The sequence below is a fragment of the Calidris pugnax genome, unplaced genomic scaffold, assembly GCF_001431845.1.
Source record: "Calidris pugnax isolate Ruff unplaced genomic scaffold, ASM143184v1 scaffold30, whole genome shotgun sequence".
NCBI classification, from domain to species: Eukaryota; Metazoa; Chordata; class Aves; order Charadriiformes; family Scolopacidae; genus Calidris; species Calidris pugnax.
In genome coordinates this window covers 861,331-885,669 of record NW_015090776.1, presented here as the reverse complement: position 1 = coordinate 885,669, position 24,339 = coordinate 861,331, and the positions used below count along the sequence as shown (strand labels likewise).

General features: G+C 40.0%; 1 protein-coding gene across 2 annotated transcripts in view; it reads right to left on the bottom strand.

Moving 5' to 3' along the window:
• Positions 1 to 24,339, bottom strand: part of RGL1 (ral guanine nucleotide dissociation stimulator-like 1) — a 112,369-nt gene that overhangs the window by 54,799 nt on the left and 33,231 nt on the right. The window contains exons 1-2 of one of the 2 annotated variants that reach the window (XM_014948328.1): positions 24,234 to 24,339; positions 23,169 to 23,279 (exon numbers count right to left, since the gene is read on the bottom strand). In XM_014948328.1, coding sequence (XP_014803814.1) covers positions 23,169 to 23,279; positions 24,234 to 24,260 — 138 coding nt within the window. In that variant the 5' untranslated portion in view covers positions 24,261 to 24,339. The remainder of the gene's footprint in view (positions 1 to 23,168; positions 23,280 to 24,233) is intronic. The other variant, XM_014948322.1, reaches the window with a different exon arrangement.

Sequence of the window (24,339 nt, the reverse complement as noted above, 5' to 3'; positions counted from 1 at the left end):
TTAGCAAGAGGGAGTAGAGACCCAAGGTAAAAAAAATAGTTCAAATTCTGAACAGTACAAAAATAGGCTGCTACCCAGAGACATACGAAATGTCATTATTTCAGAAACATCACTGGAAACAATCGCTTTTACCCAAAAAAACACTGGTCTGTAGTTTTTTCCCAATGCAAATATTATCTGTTGAGATTCTGAAAGGGAGAATCGTGGAATGAAATCAACGTGATTGTTTTTCATTAGGCAGACAGGAAAAAGAATACTGAAAGAAAACAACTGGGAAGAACAATAATTACATGATGTATCAAAGATTCTTCACGCTTAGTCATTTAAAACATTACCACTTTTAGTAAAGACCTGTTTTGTTTAGAAATTCTGCAAAATAATTTTCAAGAGCACCTAACCAACTAGCGTCTCTTAAACTCCATTTTTACCGATTTTGACAGATTTTTAAATGCTGTTGACTTTCCTTTAAACTTACAGTTTTTCCAGATGGGGATTTTTCCACTCTAGCTATTTTTATTAGCTTTCTGGATGGACACCCTATGCTGGAATAAAAAACTGCCTAAAGTGCAGTAAGTTAGAAGTTCAATAAAAATAAGGTACTCTAATCGAGAATGGGTGTTTCATTTCACTGTTTGTATAAATGTGAATCAGCTTTAACATTCTGATAGTAGGAATGAGATAGGTTTTGCCCTTATTTTTTTGATACTGCTTTCTTACACACAGGCTCTCCAGCAAAATCCTTTAATATCTACACTCATCCTTGGCAGGGGTGGAAGGAAGGGGGCAAAAAAAAAATTAAAATAAAATCATGGAATGATTAAGCTTCAAAAGTTCCAAAAATACAAGCATCCATAACGCCAGTCTGCGAGAATTAAAATCTAAGGTATCCTTCATTTAACATGGAGTCACACATCACCTAAAGAAAGCAGCAAGACAGATGAAATAGAAAAGCTGCTTGAAGAATAACCTGATTCCATGGCAAAAACCAAACAGAACTTAATAATACGTCTTCAGGGTGCTATGTAAGACTCCAGTCAAGTATTTTTGTAAAGAACAACTGCAACGATATTAACAACTTATTTGATATTGTGTTTCCTTCCAACAAAAACCTTAATGAACTTTATAATTGAGCCTGCTACCCTTAAAAGGAAGAAAACAAGATTGTCCTGTACATGTATTGACAGATACAATCCACAGCAGCTGACAATCATGCTAAACTGACTCAAACTTACACACATTGTGCCGACTCCCCCTGTCTGCACCACATGACCATTAAAAAAACCCAACAAAACAACCCCGTGAAAAGTGGTAATTTTGCACTAACAATACCACGTGTAACAGTGCACACCAGAAAGAGCAGTAACCAGACTAATCGTATCAAATGAAATCACAAGCATTTCAAGTCTCATTAGGGTAGGCCCCCGGGTGCAGACATCCATCCTCTTCCAATCAGTTCTGCAGTGCTGGCAGTATTTAAGAGCCTCGCATCCCACCACTTTCCTCTCTGTCCTTGTCCTCTGCTCTGTACAACTGTCAGCCTAGAAAACAGCTTGCATGAGATAAGAGTCTGAATTTGAAGCAGAATTCCCCCTCTAGGAAACCGTGCCTTGAAATGCAGGATTTGGGTGGCCAGGTCTTCCGCAGCCTGCAGACTCCAGGCAGTGTAAATTCCTGCCTTTGCGAAAGCAGCTGCTTTTATTGTGCAATGCACTTGGAAATAAAATTAATACAGGGCTCTCCGCAGAGCTCCCTCCACTTCTCTAACCCCCATTTCCTCATTTTGGATGCTGCTGGAAATCTGGAAATCAGGTGTTGACTGCATCTAACTCGGAAGACAATGCTGGCAGTATTTAAGAGCCTCGCATCCCATCACTTTCCTCTCTGTCCTTGTCCTCCTCTCTGTACAACTGTTAGCCTAGAAAATAGCTTGCATGAGATAAGAGCCTGAATTTGAAGCAGAATTCCCCCTCTAGGAAACCGTGCCTTGAAATGCAGGATTTGGGTGGCCAGGTCTTCCGCAGCCTGCAGACTCCAGGCAGTGTAAATTCCTGCCTTTGCGAAAGCAGCTGCTTTTATTGTGCAATGCACTTGGAAATAAAATTAATACAGGGCTCTCCGCAGAGCTCCCTCCACTTCTCTAACCCCCATTTCCTCATTTTGGATGCTGCTGGAAATCTGGAAATCAGGTGTTGACTGCATCTAACTCGGAAGACAAAAAATCTTTACTAGCTCTTTCCTATGATCCGCCAGCTAGGGGTATTCCTGGATTTCCAAAGCTCCACCCTTTTCCTTTCCTTTCTTACCACATAAATAAACTTTCTTGGCAGCAACCCAGAGTTTCCAGGACCAGTTAATTCCATGATCATTACACAAAAGGCATTCTCGTTTTCTCTTATTCTTAGAGCTCACAGCCTGGCTGGTATCTGTCTGAAGAGCTGGCAAACAGGAACAAAAGCTGTGGTTCAGATTTAGGAGTAAAAAAAACAGACGAAGGGAAAAAAAAAAAAGCCTCTTACACAAATGCTGTTGCTCAGTTAGAACCCTTTCACTCGGGCACCTTGCAGCTACTTAAAACCACTTTGGGGAAAATAAGAAACATCATGCATACCATGGTGCTGAGCTGTGCATTCTCACACCTTCTGAAGTTATGCTAATTTAGACTCATTTGGGTATCAGTGAACTCTGTGGGACTAGCTCTAAATGAATCAAAGCAAAAGTAAAGAAGCCTAATTTACACATCACCTCTTGCTGCATGCATCTAAAGGAGTTTAAGCAAGTGCATTAAGAAATTGAATCTTCAAAGAAGTCTACATAAAAATGGCACTCTCTAACTCTTACAAATGGTGGAACTTATTCAGCCATGGGAACATATAAATTCCTCCTCCAAATTTGGCCCACTTCTTAGAAGCATCTGTGCAGCAAAGGAATGTAGCCACATTATTCAGTGAGAGTCAAGTCGTCTGAGAGGTTCACTGTGCAGTGTACAAGCTTTCTAAGGAGACCAAAAACTGCTCCAAACCTTCATCTCTAGCTATTCTTGTGTGATTTATGCACCTACCTTCTCGTTGCTTCTTACTCATCCTGACTCTCACCTCTCTTGCTAGAAGGACTTTTAACAAAATCAGGACAAGCCCTCCCACCCTATTCTTTTATCTGACGTACAATCTTCATTGAGTTAACTGAACCTGAAACATCAAATTACTTAAACCATTTTCTTTTTTGTTTGACGCGTTTCGCAGTCCTGCAGTTCACCATAATCTTATTCTCTTGTAACCATGCCAGGGACATCGTATTTTCATAATACGTCACTATGTATAAATATTCTTTGTGGTGGTTTTGACTGGACACGGAAGCTTAGTTCCTAATTTAAAACAGAAAAGCAAGAAAAAGAAACCAGTAAGTCAGGTAAGACTCTTAGTCATGTGCCTCTTATATTGTTGAAGAATAGCTGTCATCAATTGACACTTACTAGAAATACTCTTCTGACCCAGTAAACAAATGTGTCCCATATTAAATATCTGTCTAAAGTCCTTTTGTATTAGAGGATAATTACTTCTGTAAAACCCAGCATTGTCCCTCTCTTCAGTGCATAGGAACACCAAAATGCCCAATCACCAAACTGAACAGTAAATACCCAAGTATAAACAGCTAAGTGAGCAATGCACCAGAACAAAGGCAAGGAAATAAGTTTTATTGCCCATTTTGGCCCTAAAATCAGCCCATTTTGTAAAATATTTTGACTTCCATAGATGAAGGAAGTGTTACATAGTGTCTCCATGAGGGAAGAGCTCTACATAGAGTCTTTGGACTTGCATAAAACAGGCAGTGATTAACTGTCAAAACTAATAAAAGGTTTTACAGGTATGGATTATAGAGGGTCCCTGAGAGAGGGAAATAGGCAGCTGGGACAGTTCCCCTGTGCCCCAGAAACAGTAAATAGTAATTACTGTTTCTGCTAACAACCCTCGCCTTGACTTCTCTTCCTCCCTCCCCACACTCTCACTGCTTCCAGTCTGTCCTGGAAATTTGTAGGTGCCAAAGCCTGCTTATAGTTCCTGGGCTGAGTTACTTACTAGGAACCATAAAGGAGAAAAGAATGGGTAATGAGTGGGGAAAATGGTACAAAACATGGCAGAGTGAGCAAATATTTCACATGACTTTGAAATAGTTTTCAGTGATCTGACAGAAAAGAATGGGTAATGAGTGGGGAAAATAGTACAAAACATAGCAGAGAGTGCAAATATGCAAATATTTCACGTGACTTTGAAATAGTTTTCAGTGATCTGGCTGTAGATGAGCAGAGAAAATAGTTGCACTCCTTGCAAATGGTGGCCAGTAGTTTTAGCTAAACTTAGTAGTAGCCAAATGCATATTTGCCTGTTATTCTGATTTGTCTCATGTTTTCTAGATACGGATGATATTAACTTCTGGAGTGGTGAACAGTAGAAACGTCCTGCTTGGTTATGCTCTGTTTTCAGATAACCACGATCCAGACCTGTGTTTTGTATGTAAATACAAGATTTGCTGTACCATGAGCTTGAGTTGCTAAATACTCCTCAAGTGTATGCCTATCATTGTAATCTAGAGTCAGGATTACTGAAAGCCATTTTAATTTCAAAAATGTTAGCTGCACAAAGCAAAACATCGGTTAACTGCAGATGGTAGGGAGTTTGGCTCTTTAAATCACAGTCCTGCAAGAAGAGGAGTCTCTTCTGGGAGGTCCTCAAAGGTAGCTCAAGAGAATATTAGCACTCTTGAAATTCAAGCCATGGTAATATTAGCCCTGGGTAGAGTCATAAGGAAGACCTCTGTGTGCCACAGTTTTTCCAGCTATGGAAAGGCAGATTAACATTGACCTCCTCTATGAAGTACTTCTGAGTCCGTAGATGACAAGTAACCTATTAAACTAAGCAATAGCATTTCTACACTGAGTCCATATAGCAGATGTAGAAGAGCACCAAACCAACCCAGTTTTGTTGCAACAAGCAGACAGCAGAACCTAAAAATAGCATCTGAAAACCTGACAAATCCACACATTCAGCTCAAAATGCCAGATCTCAGCTAAGTTTCTTTGTAAGGTCTACCGGGAGCTTGCAAACAAACCGTCTTTTATTGAAATGAAAACTTCTCCCCAGTTCCTCCTCACCCATCTTCCCATCTTTGGAGGAGTCACCTGCCAGTGTCATGCAATACCAGTCAGTCTAGATCTTAATATACGTTTGAGACACCAGAGTGTTCAACAGAAGAGACCTTTACCTGGCCTTAGCTTTGGCACTGTTACCAAGCAATTGCAGAATGCTGTCATGAGCCAACAACTAAGGGCACAGCAAGCAAGCAGCAGTACAAACCCAGGTATGAACAAATACTTTGGAAAAAAATAAATACTGGCAGAAATCATTGTGATATTTTTGTTAAATGACACAACTTTCTGATACATATTGTAGGCAGCTAGGTTGAACACACATAATGGAATTCACTTAGTGTGTAAATCTCCTACAAAAGAGCTAACTAAACTCTGAAAATGTGGTACAAATGGTTAAGGCCATGTCAACTTCCCAGTTAAAGAACTTCATACAAGGCAGACAGTATAAGCTAGTAGAAATCAAGTTACCTGATTCATTGAATCAGGTAACAACATGACAACACTGGTAGAAATCAAGTTACCTGATTCATTGAATCTCTATGGCCTCTACACAGAGTACTTTCTCCTGTTTTAAACTAATCTATATTTCAAAGGCCTACAACATTGGACCTTTCTCCTCACGTCATCCACATCAATATCCTCCCAGATACAAAAAAAATACAGCTGCTAAAGTCATCATCCCAGCCCATAAATAACTCAGTCTACCTTGAAATGTCAAGCCTTGTCCTTTGAGTCTGCATGTAACCCTGTCCCAAGCCTCATCTGGTCTCATCCACCTCAATGCTTATGCTGCAATTACTGCATAACTGCAATTTTAATATTGCATCCCCTCCCATCTACCTAATTCCCTATTTTATTGTTATATGACCCTTGATTATTTTGACATAAGGCTAGACATCACAGGATTATTTCCAGTACAACTGAATTTTGATGCCATTTAATACTGCTATGATATCAGCTCAATGACAACACCACCACACAGCAGTTAAAAATTCTCCATTATTCTCATATTTATAAGCTGCCTGGATGTTAAAGATGACAACAAGTCTACATCTACTCTAGGAAATATTAGAGGAAGGCTATTATATAAATTTTGTTTGTGAAAGATAGGTCAGTGAAGCCATTTGCCATGCTTCTTTTATGAAAAATGCTAAACCAAAATATGCTGTCATTTTTTAATAAATGCCAAGTATAGCAAAGAGAAGGGATGACTGATATTACCACTAACACAGTCAGACATTTAATGTGGCAAGTGTCACACCATTCTATGAAAATTATAGGTGACCATGAAAAAAATGTATTTTGACCATTCAGAAATGTAAATACCATTTTTTTAACCAGTACCTATGTTGTTGGTAGTCGAACACTGTGATAGTTTTCCTGTAAAAGTATTGCACTATTTTTTTCCCTTCCAGGGATGTAATTTAATTTTATAGTGGAGCTCATCATCACTTTCTACTCACTCAGTAGAAACAAATAATATCCTGTACGAGACAGCGGACAACACTGCAGAACTCAAAATGGATTTAAGGATGCCACAAGTAATAATTCTGTTGCATAATAGTAGCATGAATGCACATTACATAACCCAAAATGGTTTTATTCATCCTGACTGTATTGTTGGCTTTCCTTTCACACTGTAAAGCTTGCTCAAACAGTACACAGAAATTAAAATTATACTGACTCAGGAAATCAGTGTAAACTGCTACTACACTCAGTATAAACAACAAGGCGAGAGTGACAGGTTTTGGTAATACGAGTAGCTGGAAAATAAAACTGTAGGTGTGGGAAATTAAATGCATTCTGACAGAGGAGAAAATATTTAGCAGAAGACTGATTCTCAATAAACTGAAATTGAAAAACATAAGATATTTTTGTGGAAGGAAAAATATCAAGGAAGTGTTGATACACATTTTATAATAATTACTGTGAGAAATCTCTATTGCCAAGGTTTTGTAATCTTTTATGAAAGAAATAGGTTAGCAGTAAGTAAACCATTTTTATGGCCGCAGCGTGAATACATACCTAAAGTGCATTACAAACTTCATTTCAATGGCTGTACTTTTTACTACCCTTTGTTTTGAAACTAAGAGTCCTCTCCAGGGTAGGTCCTGAGCAGAAAAAGCAGTAATAACAAGCTAATGTTTCCTAATACTAAAAGTTACCAGCTTGAACCTTTATGCAGTGAAAGAGTCCAAGAATATTAGTTCAATCATCAGTTCAGGCCAAACTGCATTTTTACTATTTTATCTAGACACGACAGGGAATCAGATTATGGAATCTGCTAGGATTTTTCTGGTACACATAGAGAAAAAGAGTATCTAGGTATGAACACATCTTTATGTACCATACCTGTGATGGCAACATCCTTGTGCCAATTCTAGAGGCATCTCCTTTATGACAAATTCTCCATTTTGTATGACAAACTGCATAAACGTATGGCAACCATACATATTGCATACCTACACAAATTACTGCCTTCTTGTAACTACAGCACCTGGCCATTAACCCATCTCTTCAGACACAGCAGAAAGCAGCACGGGTTGCGTGAGCTGGTGCTGAACCCGCTGCAGACATTTGTATTTCAGTTTAAGAATGCTGTGTTGCAGTTGAACTTAAGTCCTTAGGCAATGGACACAAATCAAAACACACACATAATTATGTGGAAGTATTGAGTCAGAATGCAAAATAAGTATAGCTTGCAAGTAAAGGGGAAAGGAAGAGCAAAAAAAAAAAAATCAGGCTGCAAGATAAAACAGAAATCATCCACGTTTACTGTCTGTTAAATTTTGGTTTAGGCTTTTTTTGGCGGGGGGGTGTAGGGGAAGGGTTGTTTAATTACCCATCAGGAGTTAACAGCATGCCTCTGTTCTTCTCTGTCCTGTTCTAAATCTATGGCCACCTGATGTTTTCCGAACAAGACGACTGTTTTTGCACGCAGAAAAATGCAAGCCTCGTGGTTTAAGTAAGTGTGCAAGAGTTCATTCACATTTTGTATGCGACAGGGAGCCAGCAGACTGAAAGCACAGCCAGAATCAATCTGAGGCACTCAATGAGAGGAATGCAAAAGCATAAGATCTGACTTCCAAGTGAAATACATTATTGTTACGTATGAAATATTTCCAACAGCAGCACAATGGCTGCCATGTCAAACCGTAAGACACCATGGCTGCCCTAAAGGGTTTTTACTCTAAAAATATAAAATGCACCACAGGTTGAGCCAGAGATTACTACAAACCAAGCAAACAGACAAAAGGATGTGTAGGCGTATCTTCATAAGAATTTTCTTGTTGTATTTGCATGTAATATTTAAACTGGCTTCCAAATGCACCTCAGGAGCATTTAGTTAACTAATCTCTTTTGCAGTGAAAACAACAGTGAATGCTAAAGGCTGTACTGACTTGTCCTTTGCACCCCAACACCAACAAAGTTTTGAAACGTTACCAACCTCATCAAATAAGTTTTATCCAGGTGAATACTATGAACAACCTAAGGACATTCTGCACTTGATTTGAGTCAAAACAGAAATGCAATACGATTCAAGGACATTCTGCACTTGATTTGAGTCAAAACAAGTCAAAACCCAATACGATTCAGTGCATGCAAGCTTTTATGCAAGTTTATATGGAACATAATATATATAAGAGGACATAGGACCATAGATAGCTCTTTTAACATGTGATGTTCTATTTCTGCTTTAGGTTATATAGATACTCAGAAGTTTAGATCTTTGATTTTCAATGGTCAGAAGGAGCTGTTGATATCGGTAAGTGTAAGCTACTACATGAGATATATCACAAGCCTCCAGTTTGAAGCTGTTAGCTATGATAATCTGAACCCATCACAAAGCATTCAGTCATTCCACATTGTTCAATCGTTCTGAGATCTTTCAATAGAAAATGCCACTTCATAATAAAAACATGTTGTTTTACTTGCACAAAGAGCCCATGGACTCCTTAGAAAGGAAGAAACAGCTATTGACTGGGAGAAAGGTTGAGCCTTCATAAGGAGAAAGACAACTGTACAAAGCAGCTGAGGGGGTGGGAGTGAAAAAGAAAATAATCCTGTAAACTGCTTTCAGAACAAAAAGGTGGGAAGAACATAAAAGAAAAATAGATGAAAGCATAGAATATAATAACAGGATCACTCCGCAAAATCATTTTAAGTGCCTACACCTTATTAGTGCCATTGTGGCCCAGTGGCAGCACTGCCAGGTGTAGTCCACAGGCCGTGAGCTGGAGACCCATGCAGCACTTGAAACCACTGCAACCCTCTCCAAAACAGCAACCCAACCCACTGCCAAGGAGAGGCACTCCACGTGCTGCGTGCGCACTCCTGGGGCCCTGTTGGAAGGTTTTAAGAAGGTGGAGATAAACACTGGTGTCTCATGCAACACCCTTTCTCTTCATAGAAGGGATTAGAAGAGCCAAGCCTCTGCATCTATAAGTGGCAGAATATATTGCTCTCTAACATTTCAACAGTGCAGATGGTATAACGGAGTCCCAGGGCATACCAGGAGGATCTTGCCCTGCTACAGAACTTTTCTTGTGTGTCCGGCTTAGTAGAAGAGTTTTTTCTCTCCTAGGTTTGAATCTATACAGTCATATTAAAGCACAAGAGTTTGCCTCTGCACTCCTTGGATCACTAAATCTAAAAATGAATAGTGAGTTATTACAGGTGAGAAAATTAAGCCCCCAAAAGATAAGTTGGTCAGTTCAAGCCACAGGATGAATCGTTAGCAAATGAATACTGAGCACTGGACTCCTTACTTGCAGTACCTTTCTAAATCCAGTATCACAATTGTCCTCAAATTGCTATGGCAGGGCTTACATATAATAATTTATGTGCTCAATATGACATACAGCAAATAGTTTATTCTCAGCAAAGATTTCATGTTATTTTTAAGCCATGGTAGACAAGTGGAGCAGCAGCAGCTAAGGGACCACCACCACGAATTTCAGTGGTGTTTGCAGTATGCAGTAATTTCTGCACTGATGCAGGGCTGAGCGACATAAATTGGTATTTGGACACAAACTAGTGGCAAAGAGGAACAATTAAAAAATCCATCAGACTCCAACCCAGTAAACTGACAGAGCAAAAGGTTAATGAGTGCTATCATGCAAACCAGCAGAAAGCTTCACACCTAAGGCAGAGGCTGCCAAAATTTCATTTCACTTGCCAAAGCTGTTAAAGGGTAGCTACACTCTGATGGGCAACAGATGGTTTACGCCACTAAATATAGAGAAATGTAAGAGGCCAGCAAAAAAGTCTGTTGAAAGTCCTACCCTCAGAGGTCACACTGTGGCACACAGATCAGAGAAAAGATCTGAAGGGTTAGAGTAGGCAGAACATTAAATCTTTCAGCACAACGCTTGGAAGCAGCAACAAAAAGCAAACAATTCTGCAAAGTATAAATAAAGGGTACCGAAGCAAGTCAAAGGACATTATTCTTCCACTGCATAAAAGGTCTGATGAGACCACATGTAGCGTCCCATACCCTGTTCTAGCTGCCTTATTTTTAAAGCAGTTATTATGAAGTTGAATGGGGTAACACAATTCCACACGATTCCTACATTTGCTGAGTCTAAAACAGCAAGGACACAAATTTTTGTTTTACACGCAAAAAAAGCAGAATCTGAGCGCCCAGAGTTCTCATTGACCGGGAGGAGGTCACAGGACTGCTGGAAAACAGGCCCACAACAAACTCCCATACTATTTTGCAATATAGCCCTGACATCTTCTGGACATTAAAGTTCTCCTGATTCTTTTTGTGAGTGCCTGTGTTCAATTTTATTCTGCCTCGTTAAATATTTGCTGCAAACAAATTGAATCCAGAACTTTATAAACAGCAACACATAATAATTTTAAACTAAACTAGAGGTTTTTCCCTCTGACAATGGCCAGATGCCATAGAGGAAGGTGAAGAAATAACACCCATAACATACGGAGTAACCAGTCTAAAGGGAGAGACTCTTCACAACTGCAGGAGGTGTTTGGTTTGTACCTAAATTACAAAATGTTCTGTCTTGTGTTCTAAATCCAATATAATACTCATGTATTTGTTATTATTTATTTATATAAATGCATAATCCTTTCTGAATCCTTCTAGACTCATTCGACTCAATTATTTCTTCCAGTAGTAATTCCTTCAGTAGCGAGTCCTTCAGGTTAATTACATGCCATGTAAAATCACACATTTCTTTCCCCCCTTCCTCCTTGCTTTCAAAACCACCACACTCCCTGGAGTGTCCCTTTTCCAATCACAGTTTTAAATGTCTTTGCTATATTCTCCTATTCATTGCCAGTATTGAGCCTCAATCCTGTAAAAATTTAACAAATGAGCTTAGTGTTAAACCTGCACATCAACCCTAGTTGCACCAAGACGCACATTTAACAGTCCTTACATTTTTAGCATCTCCACACTCCCTGGAGTGTCCCTTTTCCAATCAAATTTAGAAAATCCAATTTAGATGTCTTTGCTATATTCTCCTATTCATTGCCAGTATTGAGCCTCAATCCTGTAAAAATTTAACAAATGAGCTTAGTGTTAAACCTGCACATCAACCCTAGTTGCACCAAGACGCACATTTAACAGTCCTTACATTTTTAGCATCTCCAAATGTCAATAATACTTTCCCATTTGTGTGTCCCTTTTCTTGTTCCCTTATCATTTAACAGTCCTTACATTTTTAGCATCTCCAAATGTCAATAATACTTTCCCATTTGTGCATCCCTTTTCTTGTTCCCTTATCTTTGAGATGAGGGAACAAGCAGCAGGAAGGAGTGAGAGGCTACTGTAATCTCCTTAGTAGTATTTTCTAAACTTCACTTCATTCCCCACTTCAGCTTAATATTAGAGCTTGCTTTCACAACTGCTGTTGCACGGTGGGTGAATGCTTCTACAGAACTCTGGACTCTCAGAAGTTCAGGTCTTCTCCCCAAGTGGTTTTAATTAACTCACTTCTGGTCCTAAATTGTTTCAATGTGCTGCTATGCATTGTTAAGCAGCTGCTCCTTGCAGCATATATGCCACATGCGGAGAAGATACCCATGTGATAACACTACAAAGCCACTAAATAAATATTACCATGCAAATTCGACAGCTAATCCATCTCCCCAGGAATTTTTTTCTAGTGCTTCAACTTCTTCAGGAACCTCAAAAAAAAAATAGCCTTTTAAAAGTCACATTGTCCCAGAAACACTTTTTTCTCCTCTCTTCTGCACCTCCCCAAATAAGGGGGAACTCCACCGACTCCCAGGCAAGAGCACTGCTGCTGAGTTTTAAGCCCCACCCAAATCACACTTTTGTACTATGTTACATTACAACATATTTCACATAGTCTGTCTGGTGAAAACTTGTGGCCGCGCTTTGAAATTCATTTGGATGAAAGATGCTGTAAGAATGCAAGATCATTATCATTTCACTTGGATATGTTTTTACTTTCCTTCCGGTCGCTAAATTATTGGTGGCACAGTGCTGAGCTGAAGTACGGTGCAGCTGCATTCAGGCTCTAGCATGAGTTCATTTTGGTCCAAGGTAGAGTGATTTCCATAAACAGTAAAAGGATTTCTGCTCCCAAAACATAAAATTCCTCCAAAACTTTGTAAAAAAACCACTCCAAAACAAAACAAAAAACCCCAACAAAAACAGAAACAAAAAAAACCCAACCCAAAACAAATTAACCAAACAAAATAATCCTACATGCTTATACATCTCAATAAAATTCTTATTCCAGAAAGTGTAAAAACATAACACAGACTTTATAGTGTGGCCCTAAATGTACACCTACATGTTGGTGTACCACCCATGAAGAGCTACAAGTCACTTCTCACAAAGTAAGAACACGAAAAGAGGGCATTTTGGGGGTGAATCAAGGGCAACAAAAAACTACTGGGAGACTGCAGGGGCAAACTACAACAACTCCCTGGAGACAACAGCTGGTGAGCTGCTCAGCCCTTTAGGAAGGAGATCCAGATTTATTTTTGTTAACCGTGAGCAGACAGAGAAAAGTATGCAAATAAAACATATCAGAGTATCATCCCATTACCCAAAGAATAGTCTATCAACTTGGTCCACATCCACTGAATAAAGGCAGCTTTGCTGCTGACTGAGCAATCTATTAAGAATATAAAATTCCAGATGCAAGAGGGGCATCTTGTTTTTCCAGTGTCTCAAAAAAAAAAAAAAAAAAAAAAAAAAAAAAGGTAAGTTTTACAATCTCTGATGCTATCATACTGGGGTGATAAATAATGCTAAGACATCACACATATTTTGCCTCTGGTTTACAAGATACTACACACTGGCTACACAAAGCCAAGGAAGAACAGGATTCACACTGAGTTAGCATTCATTTACCCCTTGCACGCAAGGAAACCCCATTTTCTTCAAGGGGCTAGGCCATGATCTGATCACTTTGTGCTCATTTCTTCACACAGTTGGACTCCCTTACCATGCTGGCTGTAGTAAGTTGTATATTTAGAGAACAGATTCTTACAGCAGTAGTAAAAGATGCAAGTTCAAAGCATGCATTTACACACTGTCACTAAACATACTTTTAATTAGCTTTACCAAGGCTAAATTTAAATCCAAGTGTGACTAACACGCTCGCAATGCTTCAGCCTGTTTCTAAAATGAAAACATCAAAACCAAAACTGTAAAACTAATGGTTTCTCCAGGGCTATTCTCTATACAGCATCTCAGTCCAGTTCATATGCTACTTCTCCCAGGCTTTCCGATGACACATAGCCACATTCCTTGCCAACACTTCTTTAACCCAAGAAGTGACCTAGATCTTCTAGCGTTCAGAAAGAAAATGCCAGTTTCTTTGCAGAGCAAGCTGGTATTTTTTTTGTTGTTGTTATTCTTTTCACCTATTTTTTCTTGAGAAAGCAAGCAAGATAACATTCAGCAATGTGACTGTTAAGATGCTACAATTCAAGGAGAATCACTACCATCCAAGAAGCATAGTTTAAAAAGACAGGCAACCTGGCTACCAGAGGAGTTCCCAGTGGAGATCAATTATAGTACAGGATGTTATATTCCTACATGTCACAGGTACACTGAAAGTATGCCAAACACAAATTCCCTGTAGGAAGGGAGGTTGCCTGTCTCTCTCTCCCTAGTTCCACGTGCCCTTGCAGGAGTATCCTGCAGCCTTAACTCAGTGTTAATAACACCTCAAGATTAAAGCACTGCCACCCTGACACAGTTTGACAGCTTGGAATGGGAGGTTTAAACTCAACTGAGAGCATGATACTGTGCTACAAAGCCAGGTACCCCTCTAATTATGCATTTTGTATTTGGAACTGGGAACGTAAAAGACTGTAACCTTTCAGGCTTCCATTTTAAAACTCATATTAAGCTCAGGTTTCATTTTTGAGTGTCTGTTCCACACACAGCCTCTATTACCCAGATGATGACCACATCGAAGAGTGTAACTTGGGATACGCCTGGAGCAGAGATCTGTGCCTGACCCAGGAAGCAAGGAGAAAAATATTCCACAAGAAGTCATTAATAAAGGCTATGATGCTACGGTACTATTATACCCACAACTGAAGGAAAGAGCAGGAAGAAAGAGCCTACTCAAAACCAAAATGCAAGCTGAATGAGATGCCAAGGCTTTCTTTGTGATAACTATGCACCTGTCTACAGGTAAAATAATTTGGTTCTCTCTGAAATCTTCTATAGATCTTCTTTGTGGGTCTCCAGCAAGTTGATAGGCACCTTCCACCATGCAAAACCAATGTGAGCACACCCCATCTTTCTTCCTTCTCCATCTCCAAGACAGTTTCTCAGAGAAGACAGCATTCAGAGTGGACAATAGTGCAACCCAGTTTCTGCAGGGAGCCTGTCAGCTCCTTGGGAACTGCTTTTCTGCTTCTGCCAAACACACGGTCAGAACGACACCCTGGCCTTGGTCTGGGTGGGCAGGACAGGCTGCAGGAACCAGACTCCAAAGACTCTGATTTAGCCAAAAGGGACCACCATATGCTATAAATCAAGAGACAAAACAGCAAGCTGCAGCAAGGATGAAGAGCAGCCAAGTCCTTGCCTTGCTGGTTGCACAGGAAACTACACTTGACCAGAACATCTGGGACCTAAGAGTAAGATAAAAAAGAAATCACAGAGCTGGCTTAGAAGGACATATGGGAGGGCAGGAGCAGGCTCAGAGAAAATTTGAGGTTTTTCATGTTCCAGAAATGTTGATGGTTCCAAGCACCACTTAAATCTCAACCCATATTTAGGAGGTCAGTGTTGGAAAGAAAAGAAATCCAAAGTAAAAGTTATTCAAGTCAAAGAGAAGCTTATGTCCTAGGTCTTAACTGGGATATAGATTAGTTAGACATTTTTGCAATGTTTTTCTGACTGAGCTCTCCAACACAAGCTTCCTTCCAATGTGTGTGACTGTAGTGGTGATCAGAATCCAAACTTGTGTTGTGTGAGACATTAATTCAAAATTAATTTAATCTCAGAAAAGGCAGTTATCAAATAGTATCAGCATTAAGAAAAGACAGAAGTATTTAGTGATAGATTTGGTACTTTTCGGCTTTTGCCCTTTCAGAATTTTGAAGCTATTTAAAATACCCTTCTACAGCAGTTCATTTAGAGTTTTGGAAGATGTTCTGCTATATATCCAATGTTACAGCATCAAGGATACCTTGAGACAAGTAAGGTTTTGCACCAATCTCTGCCAGCTCTGGCCAAGAAAAATAAAGCAAAAAGAAAAAAACACAAGTCTAAAATCTGCTCTAGACACGTAGCTAATGGCTAAATAAGCCAGGCAGCACTGGCCATGAGGGAGCACAGTATTTCTGTTATCTGGATATTTAAGACTAAAAGGAAGAGCCGTCTGGTGTCATCCATCAGTAGAGCAAGAAACTTGATGCTTAAGGACTGGCGCCGAAAGCTTAGTAATCATTTAAGACGTGGAGATACAGTCTCTAAAGGCCTCCTCTGGTGCACAGAGGCTTGGGGAACTCCTGTTCCTGGCTGCATTTCCTATGACCTGCCTCAATAAAAACTCCAGAGGCAGAGTGCAGGTCTCTTCCTCGCTCCTTCCTAGATAAAGGACTCTGATAGAAAAGGCATTTGCAAGCGCTAGGGAGCCCATCCTGCTTCATTCCTCACTGCTTCCCTTGGATTCCTTGAGAGCTGGACACCAGTCACCTACCCCTTCCTAACCCTTGGAAAGGTGATAAAGCACTGTAGCACTGTAAAGACATGGAGGTCTACAAAAGTCACTTCATAGCATTTTAAAAACTTTTGTTTGCTTTTAATGTTTGTAATCTTCTTGTCCATCTGCCCATGCCACACCCATACCTTTCACTGCCCATTTTCTGTGGCACTGCATCTGCTCTATTCTTCTTACACCACAGTTCCCTCTCCTCCAATTCTACTCTAACATTTTCTAACACCTCTCTGCTACTTTTCTGCATCCACTTCTCCATATTCCACACTCTCTTCATCCATCTCCCTCCTTCCCTGCTGTCCTCCTCACTCCCACCTTACCTTCTCTCTCTGCCTCTAGAACAACTTTAAATCTAAAATTTGACATCAATCCCCTCTTTGCATACTGGTCTCTCCAGCAGCACCACTGTCTACCTTGAATTTACCTTATAATCCTCTTCACCAACTGAGCCAGCTCCAATGTTGGTGCTGTTGGATACTTTGCTTCCTTCACACTTTCTGGAGTACTACTCCAATATCTCATTGCTCTGATGATTTGAAACTTTCTTCTAATCTCTAACAATTTATGCACCAATATATAGCTGGTGAGAATGGTTCTTTTCCCTCCCTTGTGCTTACTTCAAGCTTTTTTTATGGGAATTAGTCATAGACTCCCTAAATCTTCATTTTTCACTTACGTAAGCTATAATCTTCAGGTTATAATCAGAAGTATTCATAATTTTCTTTATGATCCCAAAAGTCCTCTCCTGCCTCCCTTCCACTTTAAATCAACTTTCTTAAAAATTACCAGAATTACAGACTGTGAGCCAGGACACTCTACAAGGGGGTTCACGCTTCCCAACTCTGCTGGCAATAACCTAAAACAACTGAGCATCACATTTGCCTTTTCTGTTTTGTATTTTGCTGGTGGTTCACGTATCCTGTGATTGACTAATACACCCAAAGTTGAAAGGGATGAGAACAAAAAATACCATTTTTTTTTTGCAAAGGCAAACATACAGGGATGAGAACAAAAAATACCATTTTTTTTGCAAAGGCAAACATGTCTTTGCATTCTGTGCTACCTTATTTCAACCTACTTCTGTTACAGCAATCCCGAGTGCCAGCCTGTAGGATATTTCCATCCTCCAGGTGTTTGCTTCCTCTGCCAGACCATCAGATTTTGTCACCATGCTTCTGCTTTTATGTCACTGACCCTAATGAACACATGACAGCAGTTCAGTCACAGGACTGAGCAACGTAGAGCTCCTGTAGGCACCTGTCCCCAGACCAACAGTCCCTCCTGCAGCATAAGCAGCAGCTCTTTTTCAACAGGTCCTTCACCATTTTATAATTCCTCATTCTCTCCAGGGACTAATTTTTTCAAGTGATTTCAAGAGCAGACTTTCCAATGAACAGATTAAACCCACAGCCTTTTTAAATCCAGAACATCAGTTATCTTTGAGAGACAAATTTCTCCTAGCTACCTAGACCACACCTCCACTACCCCAAATACAGGTACTGCTGCTATTCTCCAGCCATACAATATCATTTCTGACTTGACAGATGAATTAAAAACTCCCTGCTGCTCGACTATCATTTCATACACCAGTTCCTTTCTAGTTCTGGGGTGGACACTACCAGCTGCCCAGTGTAAGCACACATCAAGTTCTTTGGCAAAGACAAAACATAAGGAGATGTGAAAGCCCCACATGCCATCATTATCATTGACCTCCAGGTTCACCTTTGTCATCCGTATAGAAAATAGCCAAAAATTTGTTTAGTTTTTTCAGTTATTTGTAGATTAACTTTCATTCCTATCTCATTCTCTCTGTGAAGCAGACTTATGTTTTTGTTGCTGTTATATGGTTGACAAACATTTAGCTGTTTGTTTTCGTTTGCTTTGTAAGGCTTGACTTTTGACAACTCCTATTTTAACTCTTTGATACGGCTTTCTCTGCTGACAAGAGCTTTTCTCTATTTGTCAAAAGCTAATTCCTATCAAAACCCACATCTTTTTTAGGTGATTATACCGTCATCCTTTTCTGAAAGTTTTTTTCCCTTATCCAAACTAGAAGTTTGCAGCTTTGACTCACAAACTTCCAAGCTCACACGTCTAACTCTCTGAACTTCCTACTCCACTTGACTTCACAAATACTTCCCACAGTTTCCAAACATGCCATTGTAAAGCTAAGTATCTCATAGACCTACTCTACTTGCCTTCCTATAAAATTTAATAATTTCCTGAACACTAAGTTAAGGTAAACCCCACTGACACAGCATCACCTCCTATTGGATCGGTCATATTTGATGAAGGAATCAGCTGGCGATAGTATCTATAGCCTTGGTTCAATTCTTGTCAGTTGCCAAGAACATTCAGCCATCCAGGTAGCCTTAAACCATCCCCTCACTTGCCTTTTTGCTATTTATATGATCATTCATTTTCTTCCTGCCTTACTGTCTTACACCATTCATTCTTTTCTCTTTCCATCTCTGAAAGGCCCATTCTACTAGCCCCTAAACCTGGTGCATCTTCAGCATATGCATCCACTGGCATCAACCCAACCATCGGGCCAATTACCTTCACTAGAAAGGCCTTTTTTCCTTCCCCTCTTTCTTCAATTTTGTTAACTCCATGGTCGAGCAATTTCAGCATGTAAATTTAATCTCATTCCACATCTGCAGTCCCAGCTCCTCAAATTCACCAGTGAGGGAGAGATCCTCTTTGTAATGGGCCCCTTGTCAAATGGTAGAAATAAGAATTGTTCAAGTACAGGAGCTTCTTTCCTGTGGTGGTCCTCTGATCTTTTCACTTGTTCAGCGCATCCAATCCCACCTCATACTGCTTTCTTTTGTACCTTTTGCCTTCCATAGTCCCATTGCTTTCCTAGTCAAAATCTCTTTCAGCCTCTTAAACATTCCCCCTGTCTCTCCACTTACTTCTTTACCTGCTCTTTTTCCTTTCTCTTTCAACTAACTGTTTACTTTTCAGTTTACTATTTACAAGAAATCACCTTTTCCGATGCCATTCATACTCTGTCAGCATAGAGCTCCTGGCAACAGAATTTCAGGTGTTCAGTAGCTGATCTACTTTTACAGCCATTGCTTTACTGTTCTTAACTGCTTCTGGCTACAGTATGATTCAGCTTGTATCTTTTTTATTTAATGGGTACCTGGCTGTAGTTCAAGATCAAAAAACCCTGCAGAACTCTAAACTTTTCACCTGCCTTCTGCTTTGTTCCCTCTTCTTCATGGACAATAGGAGCATCCTGTTTGACATGTAGGGTGCCAGCCTCCCTACAGGCTGTCTTTACATCCTCAGAGGCAAGCCAAATCTTTTTTCAGAGTCTTTCTGTGTCATGGTTTTAAAATACAAACTTTTCTTTCTAGCCACGTGATTAAAATTACTTGCTGCACTCTCAAGCCTCCTATTCCAGCTACTGATATACCTGTTTCTCTAGCCTGATGTAATGCCATTCAAAATGATGCTGAACTCAAAAGCCTGCTGCAAAAAGCATTCTCCTCAGCCCCTTTTTTGAGCATGCTGTCCATCTATACAAATCTCTAGTTCTCCATCCTTCTCTCTCACAAAGAAGTTAGGCCATGTTTCTTAGTTTTCATGGCCTTCATGGCTTGTTCCCAATCTTCACATCAGTTCTCTCAAGATCCTGGAGACCTCTCAGGGTCTGTCCTGGAGACACCAAAACCCACTTCACTTTCAAAGTTTGGGACGTATTTTCTCTCAACAACTCCATACGTTACATTTGACTTTTGAAGTATTGTTAAGACTCTCCATTGCCTTGATGTCTACAAATAACATGAGAAAAAACACCTCCAATTCCAGTCATCCTCTGAGACAACGTATGCTGTTGTCTCATTTGATATTTAGTAAGTTCTTTTTAGTCAGGATAGTGCTTCTATGCAGCATCTATCACAATACAGAGCTACTACCAGGGCTTTTAAAAATTCATAATACCGTATTGCATAAAGTCTTAAGCATCACTAAATATTTAGTTACAAAACCAGTAGCTACTATTGGCATCCTTTGATGTCTAATTAAATTTAAAGCTAAGAAATTTGGTGTTTATACAAAAGCTTCACACTTTTGAAAGTTATGGAACTGCTGATGACTGCATAAGTCACAGCCTGTTTGTCTTTTTCTTTTATTGATTGTAGAATTTTGAAATGCAAGACAGACATTTCTGTATTTAAATAGGCATGTGTTTACGGTGCTTAAGCTGTAATCTTATGATTAGCTTTTAAACAGGCCGTTCTCTCATAACAGGGCCAACCATTAAAGAGCCCGGGATAGGGCTGTTCTTAGGACAGAGAGTTTTAAGAAAGGTTTGTTAGACTTCTTGAAACATAAAAGATGTAGATTCATTTGCTTACTGGTACTTGTACAAGAACATATTTAAGCACAATTTCAAGCTTTTCAGTAATTGAAGAAATTGGAAATAAATCCCAACACACACAGAATATGTAAGACTGTTTATATTCCTATCAACACAGGTTCTATGAGATTTTCAGTTAGATCTACATCACATCAAATAATTTACCATCTAATGCTTTTCAGCTGAAAAGCCTCCACATCACTTTACAAATGCAGCATCCCTAAGAACTAACCACTCTGGAACCCCTGGATCAAACCCCTCTGATACCACACGATATTTAATAGCCACAAGCAACATTGAGATTTTAAAAGCCTTGGGCTTCTCAAGGCACAAGGAACTTGACCTGCACCACAAACTCAGCGCCCCAGAGAAGGTCAAACTGGTAAGGAGACATATACAGGACACAAACTGCCACTGAAAAAGTAACTTTTTAAAAAGCAAAGCCACACATGCCTATAATCAGTAACAGAGTTACTATATTTGTTGCAATGAAGGCTCAATACTTGCTGATGTTGTTCCCATACTCTTCAGTTGACCTTGAGTCTTGAACCTATGCCTGACTTAAAACACCATCAAAACCAAATTAAAACCAATATGATAAAGCCAACAACGTATTAATTTCATGCTATGAATTTCAAAGCATAGAAAAAAATAAATTGACATAATAAACTCTTACAACTCCAGATTAAAAAATAAGTCACCTGATGACAATTATAAGAGGGACAACTACGCTTTTCAAGGCAAAACTGCTGGCAGCAGGGATAGTTATTCATAAATAATGTTCTTGGTTAGAGGCTATTTATTGACTTTAGGACCACAGTAAAGCCATTAAAAAACAAGATCACAAAAAGAGCTTAAAATATTTTATGTTCTGCAGAGTTTAAGGGAAACAAACAGCCCATATGTTTGAAAATATTTTTAAGTAATATTCATGAGATTTTTTCCTCATGAAAGATGCCAGCCTGGAAGCTGAAGTCACCAATTTATACCCAGAACAGGTGCAGACTTCTGACACACTGCCTCTTTACCCACAAACAGAGCTTGATTCTGACCCAAAAAAACTAACACTAGCCACAGAAATCCTAAAGTCATTTCCGTGACCTTGCAGTCCCTCGTCCTCCTATTAAGATGATCACCATCAGCTGTGGTGATGACCTCAGGAACACATACACACTCTTTCTTTGAGAATATGAACAAGACCTGGCAAACTACTTCTACGTACAAGAACCACCACAGCCAAAACAGGATAAAATTTTACTTTTCTAAAGTACATTTACAGGACACGGACACGTTCAAAATGATCTTCACCTCTTACACAAAACCACCAGCTAGGAAATTTAAAGGAGCTCATAAGTACTTTCTCATATTTTTTCCTGGTAAAAAGAGGAGGCAGAGATAGGAAATCTGCCTCTCAAAGGAAGCAGATTTTAAATTATCTCTTCTGATTAGAACTCTATGTACTTCTTGAAAACATGGGAAGAGGAGATTCTAAGCCCTATCTGTATGCAGGGCAGAATTTGCTTATCTTTCTTGACTGTGGTTTCAGCACTGCTGTATTGCTTTATGTCATGGAACTTAACAAGAAAACTATTGGATATAAATCTCAGTCCGGTTGTAAAAGTCTTTAAAATACCAACCTGGATACTACATCAAACCAAGTTCTTCTATTATTGCCTTTGATCCCAAAGAAAATATATAAACATAATAAAATAATGTAAAAGTTATAGCCACCTCCTGAAGATCTGGCTCAAACTGCCACAGCTGCACTGATTCCAGGGGAGTGAGGACATTTTATATCAGCTGGGGACTTGGCCTGACAAAGGTGAAGGCACTCAGCAGCATGCCAAATCGAGTGCGTGTGCATTTAAGCTCATTTTACTTACCACTAAAGCCTTTGTGCTTTGAAATAGACCTTTGAAAAACAGTACAGTGCTGTAATTCTTGCAGAAACGCAGACAATTAATTTCTCATCTGGCTGAGAAAGCAATACAAAAGTAAGACCAAAACCTACATTCAGTTAAGTTTTGAGGAAGTTTCTGCTAGCTTTTGAGAGACCTTCATTAGTCAAAACACCATGACTATTTGTTTGGGAGACCTGAGGTAGGTTCTTAACAGCAGAAATGAGCTATAGCCCAGTCTGAAATAACTGTTAAATGTTCAACTTCTCAGGCCATAAGCTAAGATGCTTATTTCTGCACTATCATCTGATCCATGACCATAACTGGTCAAGTCTTCTTTACATGTCAAGAAAAGAGGAAGAGTCAACACAAGGAGAGAGTTATTTCAGATGACCCAGACGTACAACTTCAGTGTTTTGTTTTGTTGTTTTTGTTTGTTTTAAGTTGTGAGAGCAGTCAGTGCTAAAAGTTAATATCATAACGATTCGTGTGGAATTCAGCTCCCTGGAGCAGGCTCCAAAGTCCATGAGCAGCCTTCCAAAAGCCACCGCGTCGGCTTTACTTACCCCTAGCCATCTTGCTCCTTTGTTGGCAGCCTGCTGAATCTGCACTCTTTTCAGGGTGACATGGTAAATAGCTCCCTCTTCTACCTCTTCACCTCCATCCTGAATGGTGCTCTGCCAGGAAAAGGGGAAAGAAAAAAGGTAAGAGAGAGGGGAACGTTTTTTCCCTCTGCAAACCACAATCTAGACCAGGTGTTGCTCATGCAGGGCTGAGGGCAGAAGATGGGCTATGCAAAGTAAATACAACAATCAGAGCAATACAGGATACTTTTAGATTGAGGGAACACTGGAGATATTCTTGGCAAGTTGTCCCTTCCTGTGGTATCAAGATACCCTGACTTTCCATTTAACTATTTTTCCTAGACTAGCACATATTTTAAATAGTTGTATAAAGTCTTTTCTAAGGAAATAGTTTGGTTTTGATTAGCAGTCTTCTCTTCCCTCTCCCTCCTCCCTTTTCTAAAGTAATTAATCTCTTTGGCCTTTCATTTATGGAAGGAATTGCACTTTTTAAAACTGTTGAATTACTTAGGCAGACAGCCTTTAAACTTTGAAACTAACAAGCATTTAAAATACAGCAACCCTTTATTTCTTTTGACAGGAGGGATCTAAAGCGCTCGTGGTTTGCCTTTCCAAAACCTATTATTTCAAGCTACAAAAAAAAAAACAACTTTACAGAATCGAGGCTTTAAAACTCACAAATAATAGAAAGCGGGGGAAAAAAAAAAAAAAAAAAAAGCGCAACGTCTTCCAAACTTTAAGCGAACATGTGCTGCGATGACTCCTCATTTCGCAGATTATTAACAGTACAAAAGAGCGCAAGCCGCTGCGAGGCGGACAGAAAACATGCATCTGAATGTCTCCGAAGGGACTCGTCTAACTTCCCTCTCCGGAGCGGACACACACACAGTTACTCGCAGAGATAAGCATCACTCGGAAGGGAGGAAGAGCGGAGAGGCTCCGGGAAGCAGCGCTGGGCGCTCCCGGCCGCCCCGCGGACACCGGCACCCCCGCGGGCAGGGGAAGAGGGGAGGGGGGGGAAGGAGGGGGAACGGGACACCCGGTTACCATTTTAGCTTTCCACAGCAATTTCATTCTTGATGCCTTCCCGGGCGCCTCGACGGGCCACGCCGCCGCCGCCGCCGCTCCGCCCTGTCAGCGGCCGCCGCCGCCG